The 24,939-nt window shown below is 31.5% G+C and overlaps 1 protein-coding gene across 1 annotated transcript in view; it reads right to left on the bottom strand.

Moving 5' to 3' along the window:
- Positions 1-24,939, bottom strand: part of LOC143060974 (E3 ubiquitin-protein ligase rnf213-alpha-like) — a 170,144-nt gene that overhangs the window by 85,131 nt on the left and 60,074 nt on the right. Inside the window, exons 25-44 of the mRNA XM_076233657.1 lie at positions 24,402-24,543; positions 23,044-23,242; positions 21,079-21,322; positions 17,464-17,610; positions 15,665-15,936; positions 15,291-15,459; positions 14,947-15,077; positions 13,818-14,015; positions 13,155-13,277; positions 11,379-11,499; positions 10,426-10,664; positions 8,177-8,259; positions 7,516-7,649; positions 6,793-6,885; positions 5,880-6,065; positions 3,257-3,417; positions 2,365-2,587; positions 1,605-1,775; positions 1,173-1,235; positions 383-492 (exon numbers count right to left, since the gene is read on the bottom strand). Coding sequence (XP_076089772.1) covers positions 383-492; positions 1,173-1,235; positions 1,605-1,775; positions 2,365-2,587; positions 3,257-3,417; positions 5,880-6,065; positions 6,793-6,885; positions 7,516-7,649; positions 8,177-8,259; positions 10,426-10,664; positions 11,379-11,499; positions 13,155-13,277; positions 13,818-14,015; positions 14,947-15,077; positions 15,291-15,459; positions 15,665-15,936; positions 17,464-17,610; positions 21,079-21,322; positions 23,044-23,242; positions 24,402-24,543 — 3,209 coding nt within the window. The remainder of the gene's footprint in view (positions 1-382; positions 493-1,172; positions 1,236-1,604; positions 1,776-2,364; positions 2,588-3,256; positions 3,418-5,879; positions 6,066-6,792; positions 6,886-7,515; positions 7,650-8,176; positions 8,260-10,425; positions 10,665-11,378; positions 11,500-13,154; positions 13,278-13,817; positions 14,016-14,946; positions 15,078-15,290; positions 15,460-15,664; positions 15,937-17,463; positions 17,611-21,078; positions 21,323-23,043; positions 23,243-24,401; positions 24,544-24,939) is intronic.

Genomic DNA, 24,939 nt, shown 5'->3' on the forward strand with positions numbered 1-24,939 from the left:
CTGGTCTTAACTCTTTGCCATAGAAATCGTACAACTACTCGAGTTCGCTGTAGGCATTTTGAATTTATGAGAATTTTCCAAAACATTGTTTCTCAATGAAATAAACATAATAGTTCTTGAAAAACTGGTCATTATCAGGATACATGGACTGCCCGTAGGGCAGTGGTATTGACTGCCACAGCGATAATGACCTCGCCATCGGCTCAGTCATTATCACTATCTTAGTCAATACCACTGTCCTGTGGGCAGTCCATATATCACGATAATGACCAGTTTTTCAATAACTATTTTTAATTAATCAACAAAACTAAAAACGTGCTTATTAAAATTTAGTGATATCAAAGCTGACAAAAATTTCCAAAGGGAAACATTTTATACATACTGTGCACTACTCAGCAATTCCTCTCTATCTGGTACATCTCTCTGTACAAAAATCCCTCGATTCATTTTAGCAGGATCCAATGCCCAGTTGGAAATGCCAATAAAAGCAACCTTTGTATATAAATGTAAATTATGAAAAGAAGAAAAGTTCAAAAGCACCTGATTTATAAAGTATATTTATCAATAATAAATCTTACAGTTGTTACTAACAACCAACATAATAAGACATTTCAAATCTAAAACTAACATCAGCAAATATCCAAGACCAGAAAAATCTTGACCAACTGTTTCTGAGATTTCCAAGAAACATTTAAATATATATTTATCATTGGAAAAGGTATATTTTCTGTCTCACCAAAGAGAATGAAAGAGACAGGTAAATCTTGGTCAATGATAACCATATCTGATTAATAGTTATTTGCTTAGATGTTCAGTAAAAATATTTAAAGTCCAGGATGATAAAACTTTAAGAATACAGCATAGCAGTAGCAACTGCACATTGGATCAATTAAAATTAGGTTCAGAAATTGAACTGCCACATTTCAATGAAATGTTGGATAGAGACAATAATTTGTCACTCCAGTTGGTCCCCTTCAGACCAAGTAAAGAGTTTTCACAAAAACATTAGGTATCATATTTAATGTCTCCACTTCAACCACATATTACTGTGAGCAAGTATGAAAGTATGTATTTAACAGATGAAACCTGGTTTCTCCAGAAACACCTCTTGTTTTTACAGCACAGTATGAAATATATTTAATCAATTAAACTCATATTTCAGGTATACATGCCTTTTTGTGCGGCAACGGTTTTTCATCACCCAAACAACCATCTTCCAGCAAAGGATGAAGTGTCTGAAATCAGATTATTTCATCCAGAAAATTAAGATTCTATCAACTTTTAATTAATTCTTAAGTTCAAAAATTTCTTCCTCTGACAATCAATGACAAAAAATATAATCTTTTCACATTTGTTTACTAATATTGTGTATTTTAAAAAAATGTTTCAGTGAAATAATAACATCACAAAAGACTTAAGATCCAAAATCATGTTATCTTTAAACGAAGAAAAATGATTTATACAAAAGAAGGATAGGCAAACTTATGCTTATATATTAAATATTTATGACAAGATTAAAATAATTAACACCTAAAGAACTTTGGAAAGGAGCATAAAATCATTTTTACATGACCCTTTGCATAAAGAGATAATTTTTAAAATACCTTTAAAGGCATTCTGGATGAATCTTCAGCTAAACCTATCTCATCCAGTACCACCACTGATACAAATTTGTCCAGGTTTTTATCTTTTTGATATGAAGCACAGTCTTCAAATGTGCCTAGAATTCCATCAGGGGTAGATAAAGGACTACACTGGAAGGAAACTATTTGAACCTGAAATCAAATAATAATCCTGCCTCTTACACATTTATTAGTCACATAGTACAAGTTTTCATAATAAAGCTTGAGACCAATTATCAAAAAATCAATTTCATACTTTATTTGGATTTTTTTATTGGAAACCACATAAGGACTGATGATAAACCATAAACTTACAGTTTTACAAAGTTACAGTCAAAAGTAAGCTTTTTACATGTGTCAAGGAGGTTAAGAAAGTTAGCAGAAATATCTGTATTTCGATAAAACTTCAGGAATTTATTTGAAAATATGTGATGTCAGGACAAGTAAAAAATGTTTGAAACCTTTCAAAGATGGACAGATTTTAGTAAGAAATACCTAAAAATGTTATTGAATTTTTTCTAATGACAAGTGGCAATCATTTCATGCATATTCACGAAGACCAAGTAATTGCGATAGCTCATTTTCAGTGTGAGCAAATCTTAGTATAATTGTTTTTCATTTACCTTAGACTCACATTTATTAATTTCTCACTTTGTGCCAAACACCTATACATCAAATTTCCTTTCACAATTTTTTCTTAAAGATCAATAACAATCAAAATCTCACACTTTTAATTATATACCTGTTTAAAGCTTTTATAGAAATCACAGTGTGCAGCATTCCCTTGCATAGCATCAGAAACTAAAGTTTTTGCAAGAGACTTGGAACTTCCAGGTTTGCCTACTAAGAACATAGGTATTTTCAGCTCTATGCATATGACCATCAAAAACACATTTTCCTTCAAAGCCTGGTTTTTGGCAATGTTTGGAGCCAATATCATCTTCTCGACAAAAACTAACTGACATCTACAATTAAAAGGTGCTTGATTATCTAAAAAATATGATCCTAATGTTGAAAGTAAGGTTGAATTTCAAAAGTTAATGTAAGAGACAGTGTAATTTATAAATCAATGTAATCCCTCACAATTGTTTGAGTTGTTTAAGCCCAAATACGGGCATAATTTTTTGCTTGAATTGTTTCATTTTGTCAGGTCTTTTCTGGCTGACTATAAGTAATGGGTTTGCTTATTATTAATATCTAAGATGACCTTTAGTTGCTTTTTTTTAATAGCTGTTTTATTGGCAATCATACCATTTTGTCTTATTATTTGTATCATAATAGAATCTCTGAACATAAAGATCTCAAAATAAAACAGTTAAGAATTTATGGGTATATATACTCTGTATATTTATCCTTTGAAGCAATCTGAAAATTTTCAACTATCGGTCAATTTCTTTTTAAAGAATGTTTATTTGAATTTTAGTATCAAGGGGAAAATCTAATATCAGGCCTTGAGTATTTTCATCATTTCCAGGCCTCTAATAGATGACTATGGGTTTTGCTCATTTTTGAAGGCAATTTGGTCTCTGGTGGAAAGCTGACTCATTGTTAATTATACCCATTTTCTGATTTTCTAAATAGCTTTCTATATGCAAAATAAATGTGTTCCCATATTTTCATACATATACACTCACTTTTCTATTTCTTCCTTAATTTGGTCTGCTTTCCCTGGTAACGATAAAGGATGTACAAAATATCTAGACACATGTTCTCTGTACTCTTTCCTTTTCTTTAGACAGGAATGATAACACACACCCAAAGCAAGAACAAGAGATCTAGTCACATCATCAATATCCTGAAATGTTAATTATATTGTTTAAAAGTCAGATCAATTTGTCAGTAATTTACAAAATTTCTGTTTTTTTATTCATATTCATAATACACTCTATGTACAGTTGATTCCACTTAATAGCATAATTCAGTTAATTGCATACTTTTCTCCTGCACAAAACCATTTCCCATTTAGCTAATGTTAAATTGTACGGTTATATGCATAGCCCCACAAGTGGCATTTCGGTTAATTGCATAGAAAATAATCGCCAGCTAGATATGCTTAGTTAAAACTGACCAGATTTTTGACTGGAAACGGCAATTTGGTAAGTATATTATTCTTGAATGCATCATAATTTTTTATATTATTTCACATTTACTTCTGTGTTATTTAAATAAAGTTTTAAAACAGTTTCTTTCGTGTTTATATGATTATAAAAAAGGCCTCGATGTGTACACAGGTAAAGTTTCCAATATTCTATCTCAAGGTCATAAAAATGTCAATCAGCTGATTGTTGTAAAAACACCATTCTATGATCTTCTATCTAGAAAGGTGTTAATTATTGATTGGATTTCAAACATTGTTCATAGATAACTCGTAGATTGCAAAGGTGGATCCAGGGGGGCCCCCCCCTTTTGTGGGAAAAATTTGGTTGATTATATATGGAATCACTGAAGCATGACTGGAGAGGGCCCCCTCTTCGGAAAAGTTCTGGATCCGCCACTGGATTGCATTTTGGGTGTATTTATAAAAAATATAAAGCCTGCTAATTATCGATGATTATTACATTTATTGCAATGAATTACATTGATTTCCCAGTTAGATAAAAACCGATAATTTCACATGTGAAATAAACGTGGTTATTTCACTCTCTGACGTCATACAACAATAGGCGTTGTCAAGACGTCGATAACGTCGAATCAAAACAAATTGTCAATGCGTAGGAAAAAGATATAGTTCCTTACATTTTCCACATTAATTTCATTAAAAAAAAAAGCCATTTGCCAATGTAATAAAAAGAATAACTAATCGCCGTATTTGAATATCAAAAATAAGACAACTTGTGACCGAACGCCGCTATGGATTAAACTCGTGCTGCGCACTCGTTTAATCCATGCGTCGTTCGGTCACGCGTTGTCTTATTTTTGATATTCAAATACGGCGATTAGTTATACTATAATTATCCAATGTGCAATCTCGTAATTCGGCTAGGGGTGACCTACATTTATGTTAAATATTACAGGGCATTTATATATGGTTGAAGAATTTCATACATCAATCTTTCATTTTTTATTTTTTTTTAAAAGAACATTAACTTCTAATTATTATATTTTCTCTTTCAACACTCGTGTCCAGCTAATAACCTGTGCAGGGTCCCATTACCTGTTAACTGCTTTGCATATATACGAAACTAACAAGGGCAAAGTAACAGCGTTACATCACTGTGCAATCGGTAAATACTGCATATAAAAGGCAGTTCATTACACATTTACTGTATAAAATGATTATAAACTGTGTAGCATTAATGGTTCAACAGTTTATTTTAATCAAAGCGTAACAATATAATTTGTACATCCGGGTCATAGAAACAAATCTATTTTTAGAACAATTTTCTTTTCGTATCTCAGGTAAAGGAAAAGTCGGTACATAAATAAACTCAAACTAAATGTGTTAATAAACTTTATTGAAAGAATACACAATGAAAAAAAAAGCATGACACTAGACAAATTACTTTTATTAGAATAAGTACATGTAAGCATTCAATATGTTGCAAGTCAATGCAAGTGGATTAAGGACGTTCATCTTTCTTTAGATGTCTTTCTTCGGTATTTCCTTTACTGATCTGCACTAGCGGCGATTTGACTCCGTATTCTGGCATTTCGGATATAAGCATACTCCGCTTTATTGCATAATTTCGTCTGACAAATAGGCTATGCAAATAACCGGAATGCACTGTATAACAATAACATTAATTTATTTTTCCTGGCCTTTCAAGAACTCCACGGCAGAGCGGTCAAAGTAGATCTAGACGAACTACTGTATCAAAAGCCTGTCAACGCTGAGGCTGATGTAGACTCTAATCTTAATTTACAAGAATTGTCGGTTTTTCCTTACTGAAGGTTGGTGGCTCTGGGGGAATTCCTGCTTCCTTAACCTGCTGAAACTAAAGACCCCCTATAGTGCTTAAAGTGGAGTTAAACACAAATCAAGCTTGGGCTGAAAAAGGACTAACAAGTGTTACAGATAAGGTGTTAGTTTTCTTTTTGAGATGCAGTGTTAATTTGAATAAAAGCCATACAAATGACTAACTTGAATTTGTGAAAGAATATTTGAAAAAACATAATCTATATCAATCACATGTTTTAGTAAAAAAAAATATTTTAATTTCTTTACTTAAAAACCACACACCAGTGTTTGCATAGGATCCCTGTCACTGAAATACAAATTTCATTAATATTATAAATAAATGCTTTTGTCTAAGGTACCTTGTTTACTGTAAGATATCTAGCAAATGTTCCTCCATCTTGGACATTTCTTCTTTGCTTTTCAGGGGTTCTCCTTTTAATTTCGCTAAACAGCATTGACTTTTTGTCTTTACTTTGTTTGTAAAACCAACTCATAACTTTTAAGACTCTTTCTACATCACGTAGGCTGACAAAGCTACATTCATCCTGCAATGAACAGCATTTTGTTTACTTTAACAATTTATAAATGAATGAGTTGCCTATTCATAATGCATAAGACCATAATGACATCTAGATGATTCTTGGCTTTTGGGGTCTTTGGTCTCGGTCTCATTGACATTATACACATAATAAAGAGCTGTGCCATCAGCTCATGATAGTGATAGAAAGCATAAATGTTGGCTTTTGGAATCTTTCCATATACATGAAACAACATATTTCCATTCTAAAAATGGTTCAAAGATTCCTAGGACAAAAGGGGGGAAACTGGTTATCTGCTCAATGATAAATGGTATTTGTATAGTTTCTAAATAGCAATACTGATAATTTATGATTAGATAATTATGTAGCCGTTGATCAAAGCATTTTCAAACTTGAACACATTTTGAAGCAATTATGAATTACTTTTTTTTGTTTCTAATTAAAAACTGTATGTTAAGGCTTCCAATAATCTTTGGTTTTGACACTGGAACCAGGTATTCATTCCATATCAGGTGAAAAGTTGTTCATTAAGTTAGTTTACAACTTTGTTGTGGTCACTTCAACTTAAATATATGTACATTATGATGTGAACATTTAAAATTGTATGGCAAGATATGGTTTAGACCCTAATTTCACTGTTCATTGAACATAGAAATATAAACTGTTTTAATGCAAATGAATATAAAACACAAGTGAAACTATAGGAGGTTAACCGAGAGAACAAAACTGTTACCTTTTGACTTCTCATGAAACTTTGTGATGCTGTAAGTATTTTGCTAACCACTGTCTCCAATCCTTGTAATCTTGGCAGATTGTTGTTATATATCTGAATGAAATAAATTATTATAACCTGAATGTGTGCATAATAGTTTTTTACAATTTTTTACACCATCTTTTTTATTAACTTCTTTTTGGTTAAATGTTTTGACACCAATAGAAACAGAAATCTTAAAAGGAAAGTGCAGTACATTTTTACTGAAGTTTGACCTAAAAGAGCAATGAAAGATACTGAAGGGATAATGAAACAATGAAACAATGATCATTTTTCTTTTTTATGTTTAAAATTCTGATTGTCTTTTGTTTAATTACCATGACATTGTCAGTTTGTACAAATACAAACTGACAACTTTATGAAAAAAACAAGAATGTGTCCCTAGCACTATCATTTTCTATGTTCAGGGGACCATGAAAATGGAATAAAAACTCTAATTCGAACGGACGCACAGACCAGAAAACATTTATTCTTTTATTTACCTATACATATAGCAAAACCAAAAAATTACCTTATAACAACAGTAATTGTACTTGGTAGAAGTATAACAAATATATACTTTTAAAATGTAGGAAAAGCAAAAGAAAATGTTTTAAAGTAGAAATCTAAAATCTTCAATATTTTGACAGTTGTAACATTGAATCAATTGAGTTTTGCTTAGTTTCTTGTGTACACTGAACTTACATATCTGAGGACCATCTGTTTGATATACATTTGTTCTACATTAGCATCTAACTGACCAAAGTCCCAAACTAAAGGAAGCAAGCTCTGTGGTAATGGCTGGACTCTGTAGACAAGATTTCTCATTGGCACATGACCTTAAAATTTCAGTATAAATATCCAGTTAATAAAGTTTTAAGCATAAAGTTTAATGTTTTTATTCAATATGTTTTGCTATTTTTGTGAAGATATTACAACTAGTCATAATGAATTTTTAACTCAAATTAGTGAACTAATAATGTTGCTACCCTAAACTCATGCAGTAAAACAAAACAAAAATAAAAATAAATATGACATGAAGATGTATTTTGTAGTTTTCAGTCCTTTTGGATTGCTGTTTGATTTACATATGATCCATATGTTATATTATCCATTTATCCATAAGTCATTCATAATACTTTTAGGCAAGTAATGTCAATTTCATCAAAATACTTTATCTGGGTGGAGTCAGCAGGAATAACATATTCATTTCACCATTAGTGAATACTCTGTGATTAAACAAGCAGCAACTGATGAGGAAAAATATTTTTCATCATAGTTTCAATATAAGATTTTTTTTAAATGTAACATTTGTAAAATAAAAGTAAGCCAATTGATACAATCAAATGATTTAGATAAAATTTACCTAATTTGTCTGTAGTTGCATTGGCATCAACATGGTAACCAAGACCGGCTTGTTCCAGCCTTTTGATCAATTCTGGAGAATGCCTGCAATAAAAAGTATATATCAATATTAACTTAAACAACAGTACAATTCTTCTGTAATAATTTTTCTAAATCTTTGGCAATTATACCCTTTCTGAACCAATATTTATAAAATATTTTCATCAACTAGCAGTTTCGTATGATGTCAGTAGATGATTGGCTAATGACAGATAAAAACATCTTGGCATAATTTATACAAGGTATGCAGCATCCAAGTATTCTACCTTCGGAGATATAAAGCTTTATACAAACAGTTCAAGCCACAGCCAGATAAATAAACCTAGGTTTTGCAAATCAGGGTCAAAAACCTAATGTGGCATACATTTTTAAAAGTTCACCTCATAATTATGATTTCAAGTTGATGGGACTATTATTTTCATGATAAACTATCTTAAAACCAAACTTAAATCAGATAATGGATGAATGAAGGGACAGACAGGAACGTAATGGTGAAAGTATAAAAATGGGTGATTTTTTTTTTTTTTTAATACATTTTAAAACTAGATAACACAAGTTCCTTTTTATTATATGTGGAAAATCATGAAAATAAACTCATTGCCACCATTGCAGGCGAGACAAAAATTGTTCAGAATATAATCCTTGAAACAGATCGAGAGGAAATTCATCACTTACTGAATCTTCTATTGTGTAAATTGTGAATTTAGCAAAGGTGTACACATACTACCAGAGCACATGTATAATTATTGCGAACCCTATCATAGTTTTCCATAGATTCATCTGCAAGTTACCTGTCCATTTAAACTTTTGTAAGTTCTATTGTCCCATTGAACAAATACAACAGGTATTGTTCTCTGTATAGTTTATTTGATGGGACCTTTAAATTTCTTCCAAGAGAAATCTATCACTCATTGATTAATTTACCTGAACAAAAAATTGAACTGTCAATGATAAAAATACATGAACAAATAATAAATAAGAACTCCTGCAAAACTGCATGTGGCATTGTATTTATTCAATATCAATAATACATTTTTAATAGTTTCAATATAAACACTGATTCAAAAATTAAAAGTTGATTTCTGATCAAACTTTTGTATAATTAACCTTATAACCTTTAGGAGGGTAAGCTTGTCTAAGGGGGGATTTGTTTGTTCATACTTCAGTATTTATGATAGTAAAATGAATCTCAGCCAAGTGTGCATTGCTATTATTTAGTTACGTTAGTTTGCAAAATAAATTTCAAAGTCATTTTCAAGATTTCAAAATTATTCAAGATGCAAAATTAAAGCGTTTTTTTAATCAAATTAATCATGTAATTCTTAAAATATTTTTTTTATCTAAATTGATGTAATGTGTAAATAATGTATCCAATGCAAAATTTGCACTTTACATGAATCAAAAGAACTACATAATGCATGAACAGTCAGACTCAACAATAACCAGGGGAGATAATTTTAATGAATATATCCACAGTGTTTAAAAATTTTCTCAGATTTTTCAAGCATTATGCCATCTATAACTGCATCACATATTGCAGCTCTTGTATTGGTCAAAAGTAAAATAACAGTGATTTTATAAAATAAGAGTACAAATAAATTATTGTACAAATGTTACTTTTTGGTCTTCCCTTACATAAAACAGCAAGAAAATTATTAATCTATTTAGATAAATAGCTGAGAAATCAACATAAAGGGAATAAGTTGAGATGTATAACTATTTGTGGAAATAAGTTGGTTTACAGAATTTGAAAAATAAACAAAACACACATTTATACACCTTGGGCATCTATTATAATGAGTTATGTCCTAATAAATACACTATTGACATCCTTTCATAAAAAAAAGTTTTGAATGAAGAATAAAAAACAACAACCAGGGTATATTGAACAATAACAAGTGTATTTTCATTTATTTGGAAGAATTTTTTTTTACTCAGGTAAATTAATCAATGAGTGATAGATTTCTCTTGGAAGAAATTTAAAGGTCCCATCAAATAAACTATACAGAGAACAATACCTGTTGTATTTGTTCAATGGGACAATAGAACTTACAAAAGTTTAAATGGACAGGTAACTTGCAGATGAATCTATGGAAAACTATGATAGGGTTCGCAATAAATATAAATCTTTTAAGATGACATAAAATAATTTGTATTACAAAATCACTACGGTTTTAAAATATTCTCTGATATCAATAGCATTAAACATACTTCTTGTAAGGGTTACACGCAGCAACTATTTTCAGTCTTTTATGTAATTGCACTGGATTTCCACCTAAGGTTTTGTCACACATTATTTCTTTGATGACCCCAATAGCTTCTGTAGTGTTTGCCTCATCAAAGAAAAGTACAGTGTCCATATAAACGTATTGCATAGAATTCTGTCTTGCCATTTCTTCTGCCTGTTTTACCTTTCTGATTATATCAGAACCTGTAGTTCCACCATGTACCTGTAATATATTAAGGAATGTTAAGTCCTGTAATTTCATTTATCTGGTTATTTTGTGTAGTTGTTGATGTAACATCAAAGGCTTTATTTGTGACATATGAAAATGCTTGCCTGTTTTACTGACCACTGATTTTATGTTGAAAGTCTTTAAGATAAAATTTAACCACGAGTATCACATTAACTCAGCATTTTTAAAGATCCATGACAATGAGGTCAAGGTAAGATAAATTTTGTCAGACAGAAATGTACACCTTACAATTAATCTTTACACAATATATGGTTGACATACTGCTTATAGTTTCTTAGAAAACAGACCTAATCACAGAACTTTAACATTGGTCATTGATCCATGAAATGGGGTTGATGTCAGGTATATCCTATTTGATGGACACACATACCTTGCAAGAAATCATATGCCAAATATTGCTATCCTATTACTCATAATAGGTGAGAAATTCAAGCAGTCACTGTACCATGAAAATGACCTTTTTATACATTGTGACTTGGATGGAGAGTTGACTAATTGGCACTCATGCCACATCTTCTTATTTATATCAAGGACAATGGATACATATATATATGTATATAGGAAAGATGGAAACTTTGTAAACTTTAATGTAAAAGAAAAAAAGATTGGCCCATAGCCTTTGATCATTTCTGTTCATTCTTTTTAAAACAAACATCATAATAGTGTTTATTGTCATAGAACATAAACCTTCATCAATATCATATTCTGCACATCTATTCCTGGAGGTTGTTGAAGAGAACACATATACTTTACTAGGCGAGTTTTTCCACAACCTGTTTCTCCCATGATGATCACTGGAATGTCACACCTGAAAGAAGAACAAGCTAGGGATATTGTGATAAAACTCACAAAATAAAATTCCCAAGCCCATATTAGGCAATGACAAAAGTCAATGGCAAAGGCAAACTCCAAAAAAAATAATTCTAATAAAAAAACAAACAAGAGGCTGTCACAACGACAGCAAACCGGATTTATTTACATTTATTTGTGTCCTGGCAATATCACAAGAACCATTACTGATGAATGGTGAAAGTGAAAATCATCAATATCAAATTTGACCTCCATTTTGTCATCAGTATCAACATTTTGAAATAATAATATTTGAAAAGCTTAGATTGAATGGTTCATGAGTAAATGCAACAACGTAAATGGAAACACCATTTTACGATCTTTCAAGAACCATAACTCCTGATCAGTAAAAGTCAAAATCAATATTTTATGGAACTTGACCTCTATTTTGTCATCAGTAACAACATATTAAAATTTCAAAAGCTTTGGTTGAATGGTTCATGAGAAAATGCACGGACACGACGGGAAACACCATTTTTCAATCTTTCAAGAACCATAACTCCTGAACGGTAAAAGTCAAAATCGTCATTATTGAACTTGACCTCCATTTTGTCATCAGTAACAGCATATTAAAATTTCGGAAAGCTTAGGTAGAACAGTTCATGCATAAATGCACGGACACGACTGGAAACTCCATTTTTCAATCTTTCAAGAACCATAACTCCTGAACGGTAAAAGTCAAAATCGTCATTATTGAACTTGACCTCCATTCTGTCATCAGTAACAACATATTAAAATTTGGGAAGCTTTGGTAGAACAGTTCATGAGTAAATGCACGGACATGACTGAAAACTCCATTTTTCAATCTTTCAAGAACCATAACTCCTGAACGGTAAAAGTCAAAATCGCCATTATTGAACTTGACCTCCGTATAGTTGTCAGTAATAACATATTAAAATTTTAAAAGCTTTGGTTGAATGGTTCATGAGTTAATGCACGGACAACATTTGATTGCCGCCCGCCCGCCCGGCCGCCCGCCGTACATCCCCAAATCAATAACCCACATTTTTGTCACAAAAATCCGGTTAAAAAGGAGGTACACAAAGACATTTTATTATGAAATTCTGTGAAGGTTTTTTTTTTTTAAGTAATTAAGTTATAAGGGGGATAATATTTAAGAGTAGATCATATTGAACAAGGCATAAGCTTGATATGTAAATCCCCATTAAACTCTTTCAACCCAAAAATGAGATAAATATCTACAAGAATAACTACAACTAGATTTAGTGGACCAATAAACTCATAAAAAAACTGGATAAAAAATTTTGAATGAAGGGACAAGTGTTTGATATACCTAACCCCACAACAGCAATGATGTGGTCTTTGATTTGCTTCTAGAGAAACCCCCAAAACAAGTAGGGATTCCAATGTAAGTAAAATCTTTTGCTTATAAAATCACACTATTAATTAAAATGATAAAATTGTGAAACAAATATAAAAAAAGCTGATTTATCCAATTTTAAATGTAAATCAATTTTAAATTCAACATGCACTTCAAAGATAATTCATTTGCAATTGGGAATTATGAATGTATTTTTCAAATTAGCCCTACTTGAAACACAATTTTTTCTCTGAAATTGTACAGGTTTTTGCTCAAATCATCCATAAACATACCTGAATCTCATGTGTATTGCCAGCATCTTTTTCACATTATCTGTGGTCAGCTCATAGGTGTCATCTGGATCATATGCATTTTCTAATCCCATCACCTGACAGAGTTTTATTATCTTCTCCTGCCTTTAACATAATGTGCTTAAATTATTGTACTTGTTAGACAGCTGAATCATATAAGTATCAGAAATATCCATTTTTACAAATGTACTGTGACATTTAGAAAGTAAGATGTGTTCATAAGCTTCTATTCAGTATATTTGTTTATGGTACAATTTTGACAATACAACTAGACATTTTCGTAGGAGTTCCAATGTTTGCATGTTTACAATGTGCCATTCATCAAGAGATGAAATTGATTGGCTAACTATTGCTGATCACGATTGTCTCCCTTGTGAAAATATTCTGTTCAACAGTTACTAACAAAAGTGTGACAAAATTTTATTTTGGACAAATGGACAGACATATTGATAACAATATAGCTCCATCATAACCATTTGCACATAACTCGTATTTCTAAACAAATGTATGTCCACCAAACAGGGCTGATTGTTAGTCGTGAGACCTGTGAAGAAATTTCTTATAGAATAGAAAATTACAAATGTGTAGCACAGGCAACTTTCTACTGACAACTCTAAAACAGTGAGAAGTAAAATAAAATATTACCTTGGTAAATCATCAAAGCTCTCTATCAAATTAACATTGTTTCTCTTTAATGATTTAAATAAGTTTTGGTCCATCATGTTTGGTTCTAGTATTTCTCCTGTTTGTTGATCAATAAGATTTCCTGTTGCTTCATCGATATAAAAACCTAGGAAGGTCATACTGTGATGGTCTGGGTTAAAAAATAAGTATGGGTGAGGTCTGGAATAAAAAAAAGAAATTATTTTGTTTATCTTCTGACACATTTTGAATCCTGGAACAATCTACTATGTACCAAACACATGGTTTATGCAAATTAAATATATGGTAATCTGTACATTATTGTTTATTTTTCTACAAAATGCATAGGAGATTTGGCCTTCAGCCTTACCCTATAAGAATTTAACTAACCCTAAATAGATCTGTAGGAGGTCAGTGGCAAACCATATAATTTATAATACAGAAAGAGATAAGAAATTCCTACGAATCTACTATTTAAATTTTAAAAAAAGACCCAGATACTTTCAGAATTGCTATTATATAACATAAAACATTGTACTTGCTGCTCTGAATTTGATTTTTTAAGACACGTTTTCCCATGAATGCACAGTTCAATTTTCAAATTTAAAACCGAGGCTTGCTGAGCGTTTTAAATATTTAAAATTTAACTGTCAAGAGCGGATAAATATCGTATTACTCAAAATTTGGTGGTGGAAACTGTTCCTCAAATGATTTGTAAACAGTATCATACCCGTAGCCAGGGGGGTCAGAACTCCCCTTGAAATCAAATAAACACTGTTAAAGTCAACGTTTTGTTCAAATTGTGACTGTTAAAGTCGAGTTCATGAGTCCAACGAACCCCCCCCTTGGAAATTCCTGGCTACGGGCCTGAGTATGCAGACAAACTCCTTCCTTCTATTCTATTGCTCTGCACAAAGGTGTGTTCTTTTTATGCAACATTATCAGACATGGTCGCCTTTTTCATGACATCACAATAGGGAATACAGAGAAAAGCAGGAACACTTGACGTCATAATCGAAATTTTGACCAATGAATAACTGAGATCAAAGGAATCACATGTTAAATAAATAAAAATAATCAAATCGTTAGGAAAAGGTTAAATCAGCAAGAATTAGATATAACATTTAATTACCTTGCTTCCCACTTGTGCCTCATTTGATACTGCTGTATAATATCATCATTGTCCTCATTATTGTCTCCTCTGTTTACCACATGGCAGCTTGGAGATTCTTCACTTATCACAAGAGATCTTGTTGAGAAATCCTGCAAAAAAGAAATTTTAAATTGTATTTCCAAGCTGAAACATTGCTAAAGTCAAGGGGTTCTGAACGAGATGTTAATTTAATATAAGGATGTGCTTATACTATTTTCTAGTTAATTTGCATTTGTTATGACTGTCTCAATTATACTGTCCTATGCTTTAGCTTGAATTTCACATTACAGATTAACATCACCATAAAAACCAATGTTACATACCCTGGACATCTGTATGAGAAATCGCAATACAAACTTCTGAAATCCTGGTAGATCTGATTGAGCAGCAGCACCACAGAATACTGAAACCGTAAAATCCTTCAACTGGGCATTTAGAAAACTAACAAAGTGATGCAACTCTGACCATGAGGGATCGTTCACTCCACAATATCTACAAAAATACATATTTACTAGTAAGTCTTTTTTCTTATTTTAGAAAAAATGGCTTCAAATTGTTTGCCACTTTGATTCAATAAAATAAATTGTTTAATGATCTTCACTGATTTGGGTATTTAACAGCATATATAAGTTTTCTGCAAATTTTTGAAATACATATCATCTGCAATAAGCTACATAAACATTGCAATAAAACAAACCTTAGAAGGGTCAGAAGGCAGTTTCTTTTTTCGTCATCTGGATTGGTGGGATGGTCAGAATCTGGTCTATTATTGACACCAAGCCCTTTAAGGCACTGATATGGTCTTTGGAAGGTAGAACTTTGGTATTCTTGAGTATCAAATAGTCTGTCATGTTCTGAGAAGTTTGGAGGTTTTCTTCCATTTAGAATCATGAGGTTTTCTTTTGGAGATCTGCACATCACATGAGGTAGCACTTGTAAAAAATTATGCAGATATGTCAGGTCTCTGCCCTGCAAAAGAATAACACAGTAACTGAAATGAAACAGAAATTTGATGGACTTACAAAAACAAATTTTCAACTCTTTTAAAAGTTCAAAGTCATAATACATGTATGAAGATATACATAATAAGTTCACACTTTAAATATTTATCTATGTAATGCTTAAATAAATTTCATTTCAGTTGAGCTTCTGTCCCAGGTGGGGAGCCTTAAATTCAGTGGTTGTCGTTTGTTGCTGTATATGATATTTGATTTTGTTCATTATATTGTTAATAAATAAGGTTAGTTTTTCTCGTTTGAATTGATCTACATTTGTAATTTCAGGGTCTTTATTAGCTGACTATGCAGTATGGGCCTTGTTGAAGGCCATACAGTGACCTATAGTTGCTAATTAATGCATCTCTTGTGAAGAGTTGTCACATTGGCAATCATACCACCTATTCTTTTTTATCCATGTACAAACCATTTTTTTTAAAGAATGAAACTTTTAACAAATTATCCATTGTGAAGAGTGGTTTACAGTTGTTTTTTTCATTGTAAATATATCAATCTAAAATATATTATCACATTTGTTGAAATTAAATATAACAAGTGAAACTGCGAGCTACTGCTCACTGATGATACCCCCGCCGCAAGTGGATAATATTAATAGTGTAAAAATATGCAAGTGTTCGGTAAACAGGAAGTTGTCGAGTGATGAATCTGAAAACGCATCACACGGCATAGCTGACTTATATAAATCCTGAAACCAAATTTCAGAAATCCTTGTATTGTAGTTCCTGAGAAAAATGTGACGAAAATTTTCAACTTGGCTATCATGTGTAAAATCATACAAGTGTTCGGTAAACAGGAAGTTGTCGAGTGATGAATCTGAAAACGCATCACACGGTATAGCTGACTTATATAAATCCTGAAACCAAATTTCAGAAATCCTTGTATTGTAGTTCCTGAGAAAAATGTGACGAAAATTTTCAACTTGGCTATAATGTGTAAAATCAGACAAGTGTTCGGTAAGCAGGAAGTTGTCAAGTGATGAATCTGAAAACGCATCACACGGTATGGCTGACATATATAAATGTTGATACCAAATTACAGAAAGGGTGGATGTGTAGTTCCTGAGAAAAATGTGACGAAAGTTTCATGGGACGGACTGACTGACGGACGGACTGACGGACGGACTGACGGACAGACAGAGGTAAAACAGTATACCCCCCCTTTTTTAAAGCGGGGGTATAATATCTTGGTTTATTGTGATATTACAAATGTTAAATCAATCCTGTTTTTTCAAACAACTGACACATAACAGCAATGGGTGTTTTCAAGATGTTAACAAAGAAGCTTCATTCAATATTCATTAAATGTCACAGATTTAAAGAAATAGTTAATATCAAATTTTAAACATTGAAAAATTTTCATTTCTTGACCAAACAACTTTAAATAGATCTCTAATTATATATAGTACACCAAGACATTTATATTCTTGACCAAGAAATTTCTTAATTATCCAAATATTCCAGCATTTCTGTAAAATAATAACCTGGGTGAAAGGATCTCTGACTAAAACATTCAAAGATTCAATGATGTAATAGTCCATGACAGACTTCCTCCAAACATATCCACAACTAGTGGTCAGGCTTCCCAACACAAGAAGCTGGAATAAAAATGAATCCACTCCATCCTGAACCTTAAAATAAATAATATAAACTTCATCAATAATAAAAATTCTGAGGGTAGTGTTAATTGATGTTAAGAATTTTATTTTAATATTGACCAAAGCATGTTTTTCAGTAAGGGATATATATAGCAGATAACAGTCAATATTTTACAGAATGAACTGTTAGAGGCTTATATCTTACTTAAAACATTGTTTAACACGTCGAAAAAGGTAAAACAAAAGAAAAAGCAAACAAAGATTTATTTTCATCAAGTATGAAAATTGTTTTGTAAATAAATTTTCTTTACATTAAAATATATCCTACATGTTGGCTCCTTTAAACAGTAGCTCAACTTTAAAAAAATGAAAAAAAGAAAGGACAGCTGAAGGTAAACAACATGTATTGCTACATGAAGAATAAGACACAGGGTATGTGTTTCATGAATTTTGTGTGCGCAAGGACTACTCATAGTTTTCGCTCATAGTTTCCATGTATACCTTTACATGTGTTTTGTATTTCAAACTGGATAAAGTGATGAAAGTATATTGGTAATGCAAAAACGAAGAAAGAGATGTCGTTATTAGTGATTGTATTGTTTTAAACTTTGGATTAAAATCAAATTTGTATTCAGAATCTATTCAGATACATTATTCCAGTGTGGATTACAAAGAGGATATAATCAAAGCAGCTAAAAATGGCAAGTTTTATATATATTATATTTCAAAATGTAGTTCTCTCCTATTAGTTTCTTGGTTCTTCTCGGGTTTTATTATTTACTAGGTGAATGAGAAAAAAAAGAATAGCAATACGAAGACAGGTTCTTGTTGAACCATATCGAGTGCACCACAGTCGATTTTAATTCATATATATGAAGGAATGAAGGGATAACAACATACAATCGGTTATGTTCTTTTGTTTGAATTTTCAAGAGACTGTTATTGTTTACCCAAATGGTACCACCAAATACTCCCCTTTTTTCTGTGTTTTTCCTTTTTTCAAGGTCGTGTCACTATTTTTCCGTTTATTTGTGTATTGAGTCCCTTGTGTTTTGTTTAAATGTTACCGAAACGTTATTCTGTCTCGATTTTCTTTTGAAAAAAACAAACTTTTATAAAACGATCACTGCGAACAAAGTGCTAATCAGACACACGATTGGTTTGTTTGACAGATTAAATGTGGTAATGTCTTCCTTTATTCTGCTTCCCATATCCATCGTCGTTTATAAGCGAAGTGTTGCATTATATTATATTTAAGCAATACAATCAGACATAAAAACTTGTAAATCAACGCCTATACCTGAATATTATTTTTAAAAAATACCGGTATTATAGTCCCCTAGTTCAAGAAGGCAGTTATAGATTCACACTTTGTACACAGGATAAGGTTTAGGTTGTTTATGGTCCTTGTATTGCGGCATGATTGATCAAATTTTAGAAACATTACTTTATTGTCTTTTTAGCTCACCTGGCCCGAAGGGCCATGTGAGCTTTTCTCATCACTTTGCGTCCGTCGTCTGTTAACTTTTACAAAAATCTTCTCCTCTGAAACTACTGGGCTAAATTAAACCAAACTTGGCCACAATCATTATTTGGGTATCTTGTTTAAAAAATGTGTCCGGTGACTTGGCCATCTAACCAAGATGGCTGTCATGGCTGAAAATAGAACATAGGGGTAAAATGCAGTTTTTGGCTTATAACTGAAAAACCAAAGCATTTAGAGCAAATCTGTCATTGAAAAAAAATTGTTTATCAGGTCAAGATCTATCTGCTCTGAAATTTTCAGATGAATCGGACAACCTGTTGTTGGGTTGCTGCCCCTGAATTGGTAATTTTAAGGGAATTTTGCTGGTTTTGTTATTATCTTGAATATTTTTATAGATAGAGATAAACTGTAAACAGCAATAATGTTCAGCTAAGTAAGACCTAAAATTATGTCAACATGGTCAATTGACCCCCTAAGGAGTTATTGTCCTTTATAGTCAAGTTTTAACAATTTTCATAAAATTTGTAAATTTTTACTAACATTTTCCACTGAAACTACTGAGCCAAGTTCATTATAGATAGAGATAATTGTAAGCAGCAAGAATGTTCAGTAAAGTAAGATGTACAAACACATCACCATCACCAAAACACAATTTTGTCATGAATCCATCTGCTTCCTTTGTTTAATATTCACATAGACCAAGGTGAGCGACACAGGCTCTTTAGAGCCTCTAATTTTCATTTTAATTGTAGTTGAAGATGATGTTAGGAAGATTAAGAGCAACAACAGAGGTCAATTTTGATATTTTTAAAACGGATGAGGATAAATGTTTTGAAAAAAGAAATTCATAAAAGCAACAAAAACAATACTTACAAGGATCATAATCAACTTATTGATTTAGTGCTAAAAGAGACAACCCAACAACATGAGAAAAATGGCTGTGATGCAAGTATTGGTAGTGTTCAAAATCAATTTGAAATTGATTTTTTTTCCTCAAGAAACCGTTTTGATGAGTGACAAAACTATTGTATTGGAAGGTGACTTTAATCAAATGTGTTTTTGAATTCTCATTTGTACTTTTTGTTGTATTTTTTTTTACATGATGAAAACAATTAGGGTAATTAATATTTTTATTATTTCAGTGATTGGACTATCATTTACCTGTTAGAATTCGTTATGCTACCTTTAGCTGTCCAATATTTTTGAAGAAAGAGGAGGGCTATTCTTAAAAATATTGGACAGCTAAAGGTAACATAATGGTTTCTTACAGGTGATCACAGGTAAATGATAGTTCACTCACTGAAATAAAGAACGGGTCAAACAATTGAATGACGTCACAACAATGTTTTAAGTAAAGCGGCCTTTTAAGTGTCATCATAAATGCATTTTTTGTGACATCATGGCTTCAAAAAACAACTAGTTTTTATTTTTGTATCAACTCAAATGAAAACTATGTATCATCCCAAATTTAAACATATTGCATATGATTCAATGGTGAAATAAGAAGTAGGCAATTTATTTTTTTTAATTTTTCCAATGATCTGTGAAGGAATAATATATTCTTTTTAATTGAGGTTATCAGGCATGGTTACTTTTTCAGAGGCAATCAGAGAAAAGCAATATTAACATTTTCTGTCATTCTAAAGTTTTGACTAATGAAGAACTTAGATTTGTGTTGCTCAGTCCTATTTTTTTTCTATGTTGTGTAGTTAAACTAGAAAAGAAAAATGCAGCAAAAATTTAGAGAAATACCTCAATTCTCTATCAATTTTTTCTAGCATTATTGAAAAAATCTGGGGTTTTGATAACAAGGGTAATTTGCCCAATTTGTCACAAACATACCAAATCTTCATTTTTGCAAGTTGTGATAAGATTTTGCCAAAAACTGACAGTAAGTTTTCATTTATGATGTCTTTTAAATTAGGTTTTATCTATGAACTTGATAAAAGTGTTACAATAACATAACATACCGGTATGTAAAAATATAAAAATATAAAATATAAAAAAAACTTTACCTCACTAGAAATATCAAAGTGAAATATTGTTGGTTGTTGGTTTCCTGGTAGAGAAGTTCTTTTCATAAGTTGTTCCATTATTTCATCAACATTAACTGATTTGCTATGTATAGGAATGGTTAAATTGTTTGGTCTCTGAAGATAACCTCTTTGAGTCAATCTTGTGAGCTCTGTAACCATTCTTTTTTTGTAAAGTGTTTTTCCAACACCTGCTCTGTTAGACTTTACAACTCTTACAGTACATCTGCAATACATTGTACTTGTAGTTAATTAAATAATCTCATTAAATTGGAGTTATTTCAAACTTTAAATATACTATCAATTATAGAATCAAAATTCATCAATGAATTTCAACCCCCCATCAACCTCCCCCCCCTAAAAAAATAATAGATAAAAGGAAGATGTGGTATGAGTGCCAATGAGAAAACTCTAAATCCTAGTCACACTTTGTAACCAGATGCTCCGCAGGGCGCAGCTTTATACGACCGCAGAGTTTGAACCCTGAACATTGGGGCAAGTATGGACACAACATTCAAGCTTGATACAGCTCTGAATTTGGATTGTGATTAAATAGTTGACACAACACAGGTTTCTGACACATAATGAATGTGGTCTAAGAACTTAAACTTAAAAACTTTAAATTTTAAATTGGACATTACCTATTATGGTCCAATATCCAAAATCTAAATACATGGTTAGATTCAGCATATCAAAGAACCCCAAGAATTCAATTTTTGATGAAATCAAATAAAGTTCAATTTTGGACCCTTTAGACCTCAATGTGGACCAATCTGATAACTGGGCCCAAACATAAAAAATCTAAATACATGGTTAGATTAAGCATATATCAAAGAACCCCATATATATGCAATTTTTGTTGAAATCAAACAAAGTTTAATTTTGGACCACAATTTGGACCAACTTGAAAAATGGGCCTATAATCAAAAATCTAAATACAGGTTTAGATTCAGCATATCAAAGAACCCCAAGGATTCATTTTTTGTTGATATCAAACAAAGTTTAATTTTGGACCACGATTTGGACAAACTTGAAAACTCAGGGCCCATAATAAAAATTATAAGTACATGTTTAGATTCAGCATATCAAAGAACCCAAAGTATTCAATTTTTGTTACAATCAAACAAAGTTTAATTTAGGACCTCAATTTGGACCAACTTGAAAACTGGGCCAATAATCAAAAATCTAAGTACATGTTTAGATTCAGCATATCAAAGAACCCCAAGAATTCAATTTTTGTTAAAATCAAACTTAGTTTAATTTTGGACCCTTTGGACCTTAATGTAGACCAATTTGAAAACGGGACCAAAAATTAAAAATCTACATACACAGCTAGATTCGGCATATCAAAGAACCCCAATTATTCATTTTTATATGAATTCAAACAAAGTTTAATTTTGAACCCTTTGGGCCCCTTATTCCTAAATTGTTGGAACCAAAACTTCCAAAATCAATCCCAACCTTCCTTTTATGGTCATAAACCTTGTGTTAAATTTCACAGATTTCTATTTACTTATACTTAAGTTATGGTGCGAAAACCAAGAAAAATGCTTATTTGGGCCCCTTTTTGGCCCCTAATTCCTAAACTGTTGGGACCTCAACTCCCAAAATCAATCTTAAACTTCCTTTTGTAGTCATAAACCTTGTGTTTAAATTTCATAGATTTCTATTCACTTATACTTAAGTTGTAGTGTGAAAACCAAAAGTCTTCGGATGCCGACACCGACGCCCAACTACAGACGACGATGCCAACGTGATACCAATATACGACCAAAAAATTTTCAATTTTTGCGGTCGTATAAAAAGTAAACCATTATTGGTCAAAGCCTTCAACATGGAGCCTTGGCTCACAAATAACAGCAAGCTATAAAGCCATCCATTTAAATAAATCTAGAAAAACTTTCCCTTGAAATATTGTATATCCCAACTGAATATAAAATAACTTACCCATCAAAATCTACTACAGCTGCAGAACTAGCGTCATATCCAGTATTGGCGATTTTCAACTTCCAAAGCAAGTGCTGATTAATATTCTGAATGTTTGGTAGGCGAAAACTAGGTCTGTAAAATTTATTCAAAGACCTAACAATAACAGATTTTTGTTCACTGTTTGTGCAACATACGATTACCAGCTTGTACATTCTACCTGAAATTTCAAACACAGTTCTATGTAAAAATAATTAATAAATTAGTTAACAAAATGTAAAGTACAAACAATTTAAGAACCATAAACATGGGTCCTTTTGATATTTTTTACAAATTGAAAACCACACAAATCAGACAACATAATGAGGATCATTTGAGTTACGATTCTTTAGCTTCTTTTCTGACAGTTTAATCTATTGTGGATTCATATTTTTCGTTGGATACCAATTTTCATGACTTTCATTTGTACAAATTAACAACAAATTCAAATGTTAAATGAATTATAAATTTTGTATTTGCTTTGTTTGTAGAGATAGGCAAAACAACAAAATCAGATATCCAGGGAAATTCAAGTTTTCCTCAATCCACAAATATTGATGATACCACCAATAAATTCTAAAAAGTTCTAAATCAACTACCAGTTAAAAGAAGATGATAGTTCTCAAATTTGTATCCCCCATTCATTGTAGACATTACAATCCAGTAATCAATAAACGTCACTTAATGAGCAATTACTGTTAATCAGGAAAATTAAATCAAGAGGATGTCGTAAATATTTAGTTATTATGGAGAACATTTAGCCACTATGTACACCTGATAATCCCAAAAATTATATAATACATGTCAAAAAGGGAAAGTAAAACAACAATACGCCTTAAATTTAATTCCCATTGACAAACAAGTGCAAAAATGTAGGTTTGACAATCGATGAAAAAATGATATATGAGAAATGTCCATGATCCCTAAAATATTGTTTTTTTTTATTAATCTATTCTAATAACACATAAAGAGTAAATATTTTTACTATACTTTCATTGTTCTACAATTCATAAATACTTATTTACTTTGATGCCTTTAAATATCTATTAGCTGTATTGCTTTGGTTCTGCAACAATTTTTGAAACAAAACTTTTTGTTCTCAGCAAATAATATTTTGTGTTTTTTTGGGGCATAAAATATGGTAGCACAATTGTAGTTCACAACACAAGTGCAGGATGTTGATCCCAGCTGTTTTCCCAATACTTGTAGTCTAAAGGTCAGGTTGGCTTGCATGTTTTGTTTGTATCAATTTTTGCTCAAGCTTTGTAGTAAAGATTGAAATCTGCAATCAATAATTGTGCAGATCTTCAGAAGGTCTTTAACTTTTTATTTTCAATTACCTTTATTTTTCAAACTGGTCATGAGTGTTTGTAATTTTCTTTCTGCCTTGTCTGCAATATCATAATCCAAATTTTCAGCATTTACTAAGCAATAGATCTTGCTATTTTCTGCAAATAAAGATCTCCTCCAGAAAACCTCTACCTAAAAATGTAAAATAAAACTCAACAAGAATGCACACATTGTTATGCTAAGCATACCAATTCAAAAGCATAAGAAATGACAAATTTGGTGTCTAATAGAAAAGTGGTCACAAGTTACAACTCTGACATCACTGCCAACATGCAGAAGCAATGTGATATAATTCTTTTTAGTAGGATTAAAATAAAATTAAGATGAAAAATTCCAAGTTCCATTATTATATTCAAAGTATAGGGAATCAAGAAGTAGTTGTGTGACGGCTTTTGACCAAATATGACATAATTCTGTTCAGAAGTAATTTAGTACTTGAGAAACGTAAGACGAAAAATAAGTCTTTCAACATATTTAAATTCAGAGTATCTGCGAACAACTGTTAGACTTGTATTTCTCCATGATCAG

This window comes from Mytilus galloprovincialis, chromosome 1 (genome assembly GCF_965363235.1).
Source record: "Mytilus galloprovincialis chromosome 1, xbMytGall1.hap1.1, whole genome shotgun sequence".
In the NCBI taxonomy this organism is placed as follows: Eukaryota; Metazoa; Mollusca; class Bivalvia; order Mytilida; family Mytilidae; genus Mytilus; species Mytilus galloprovincialis.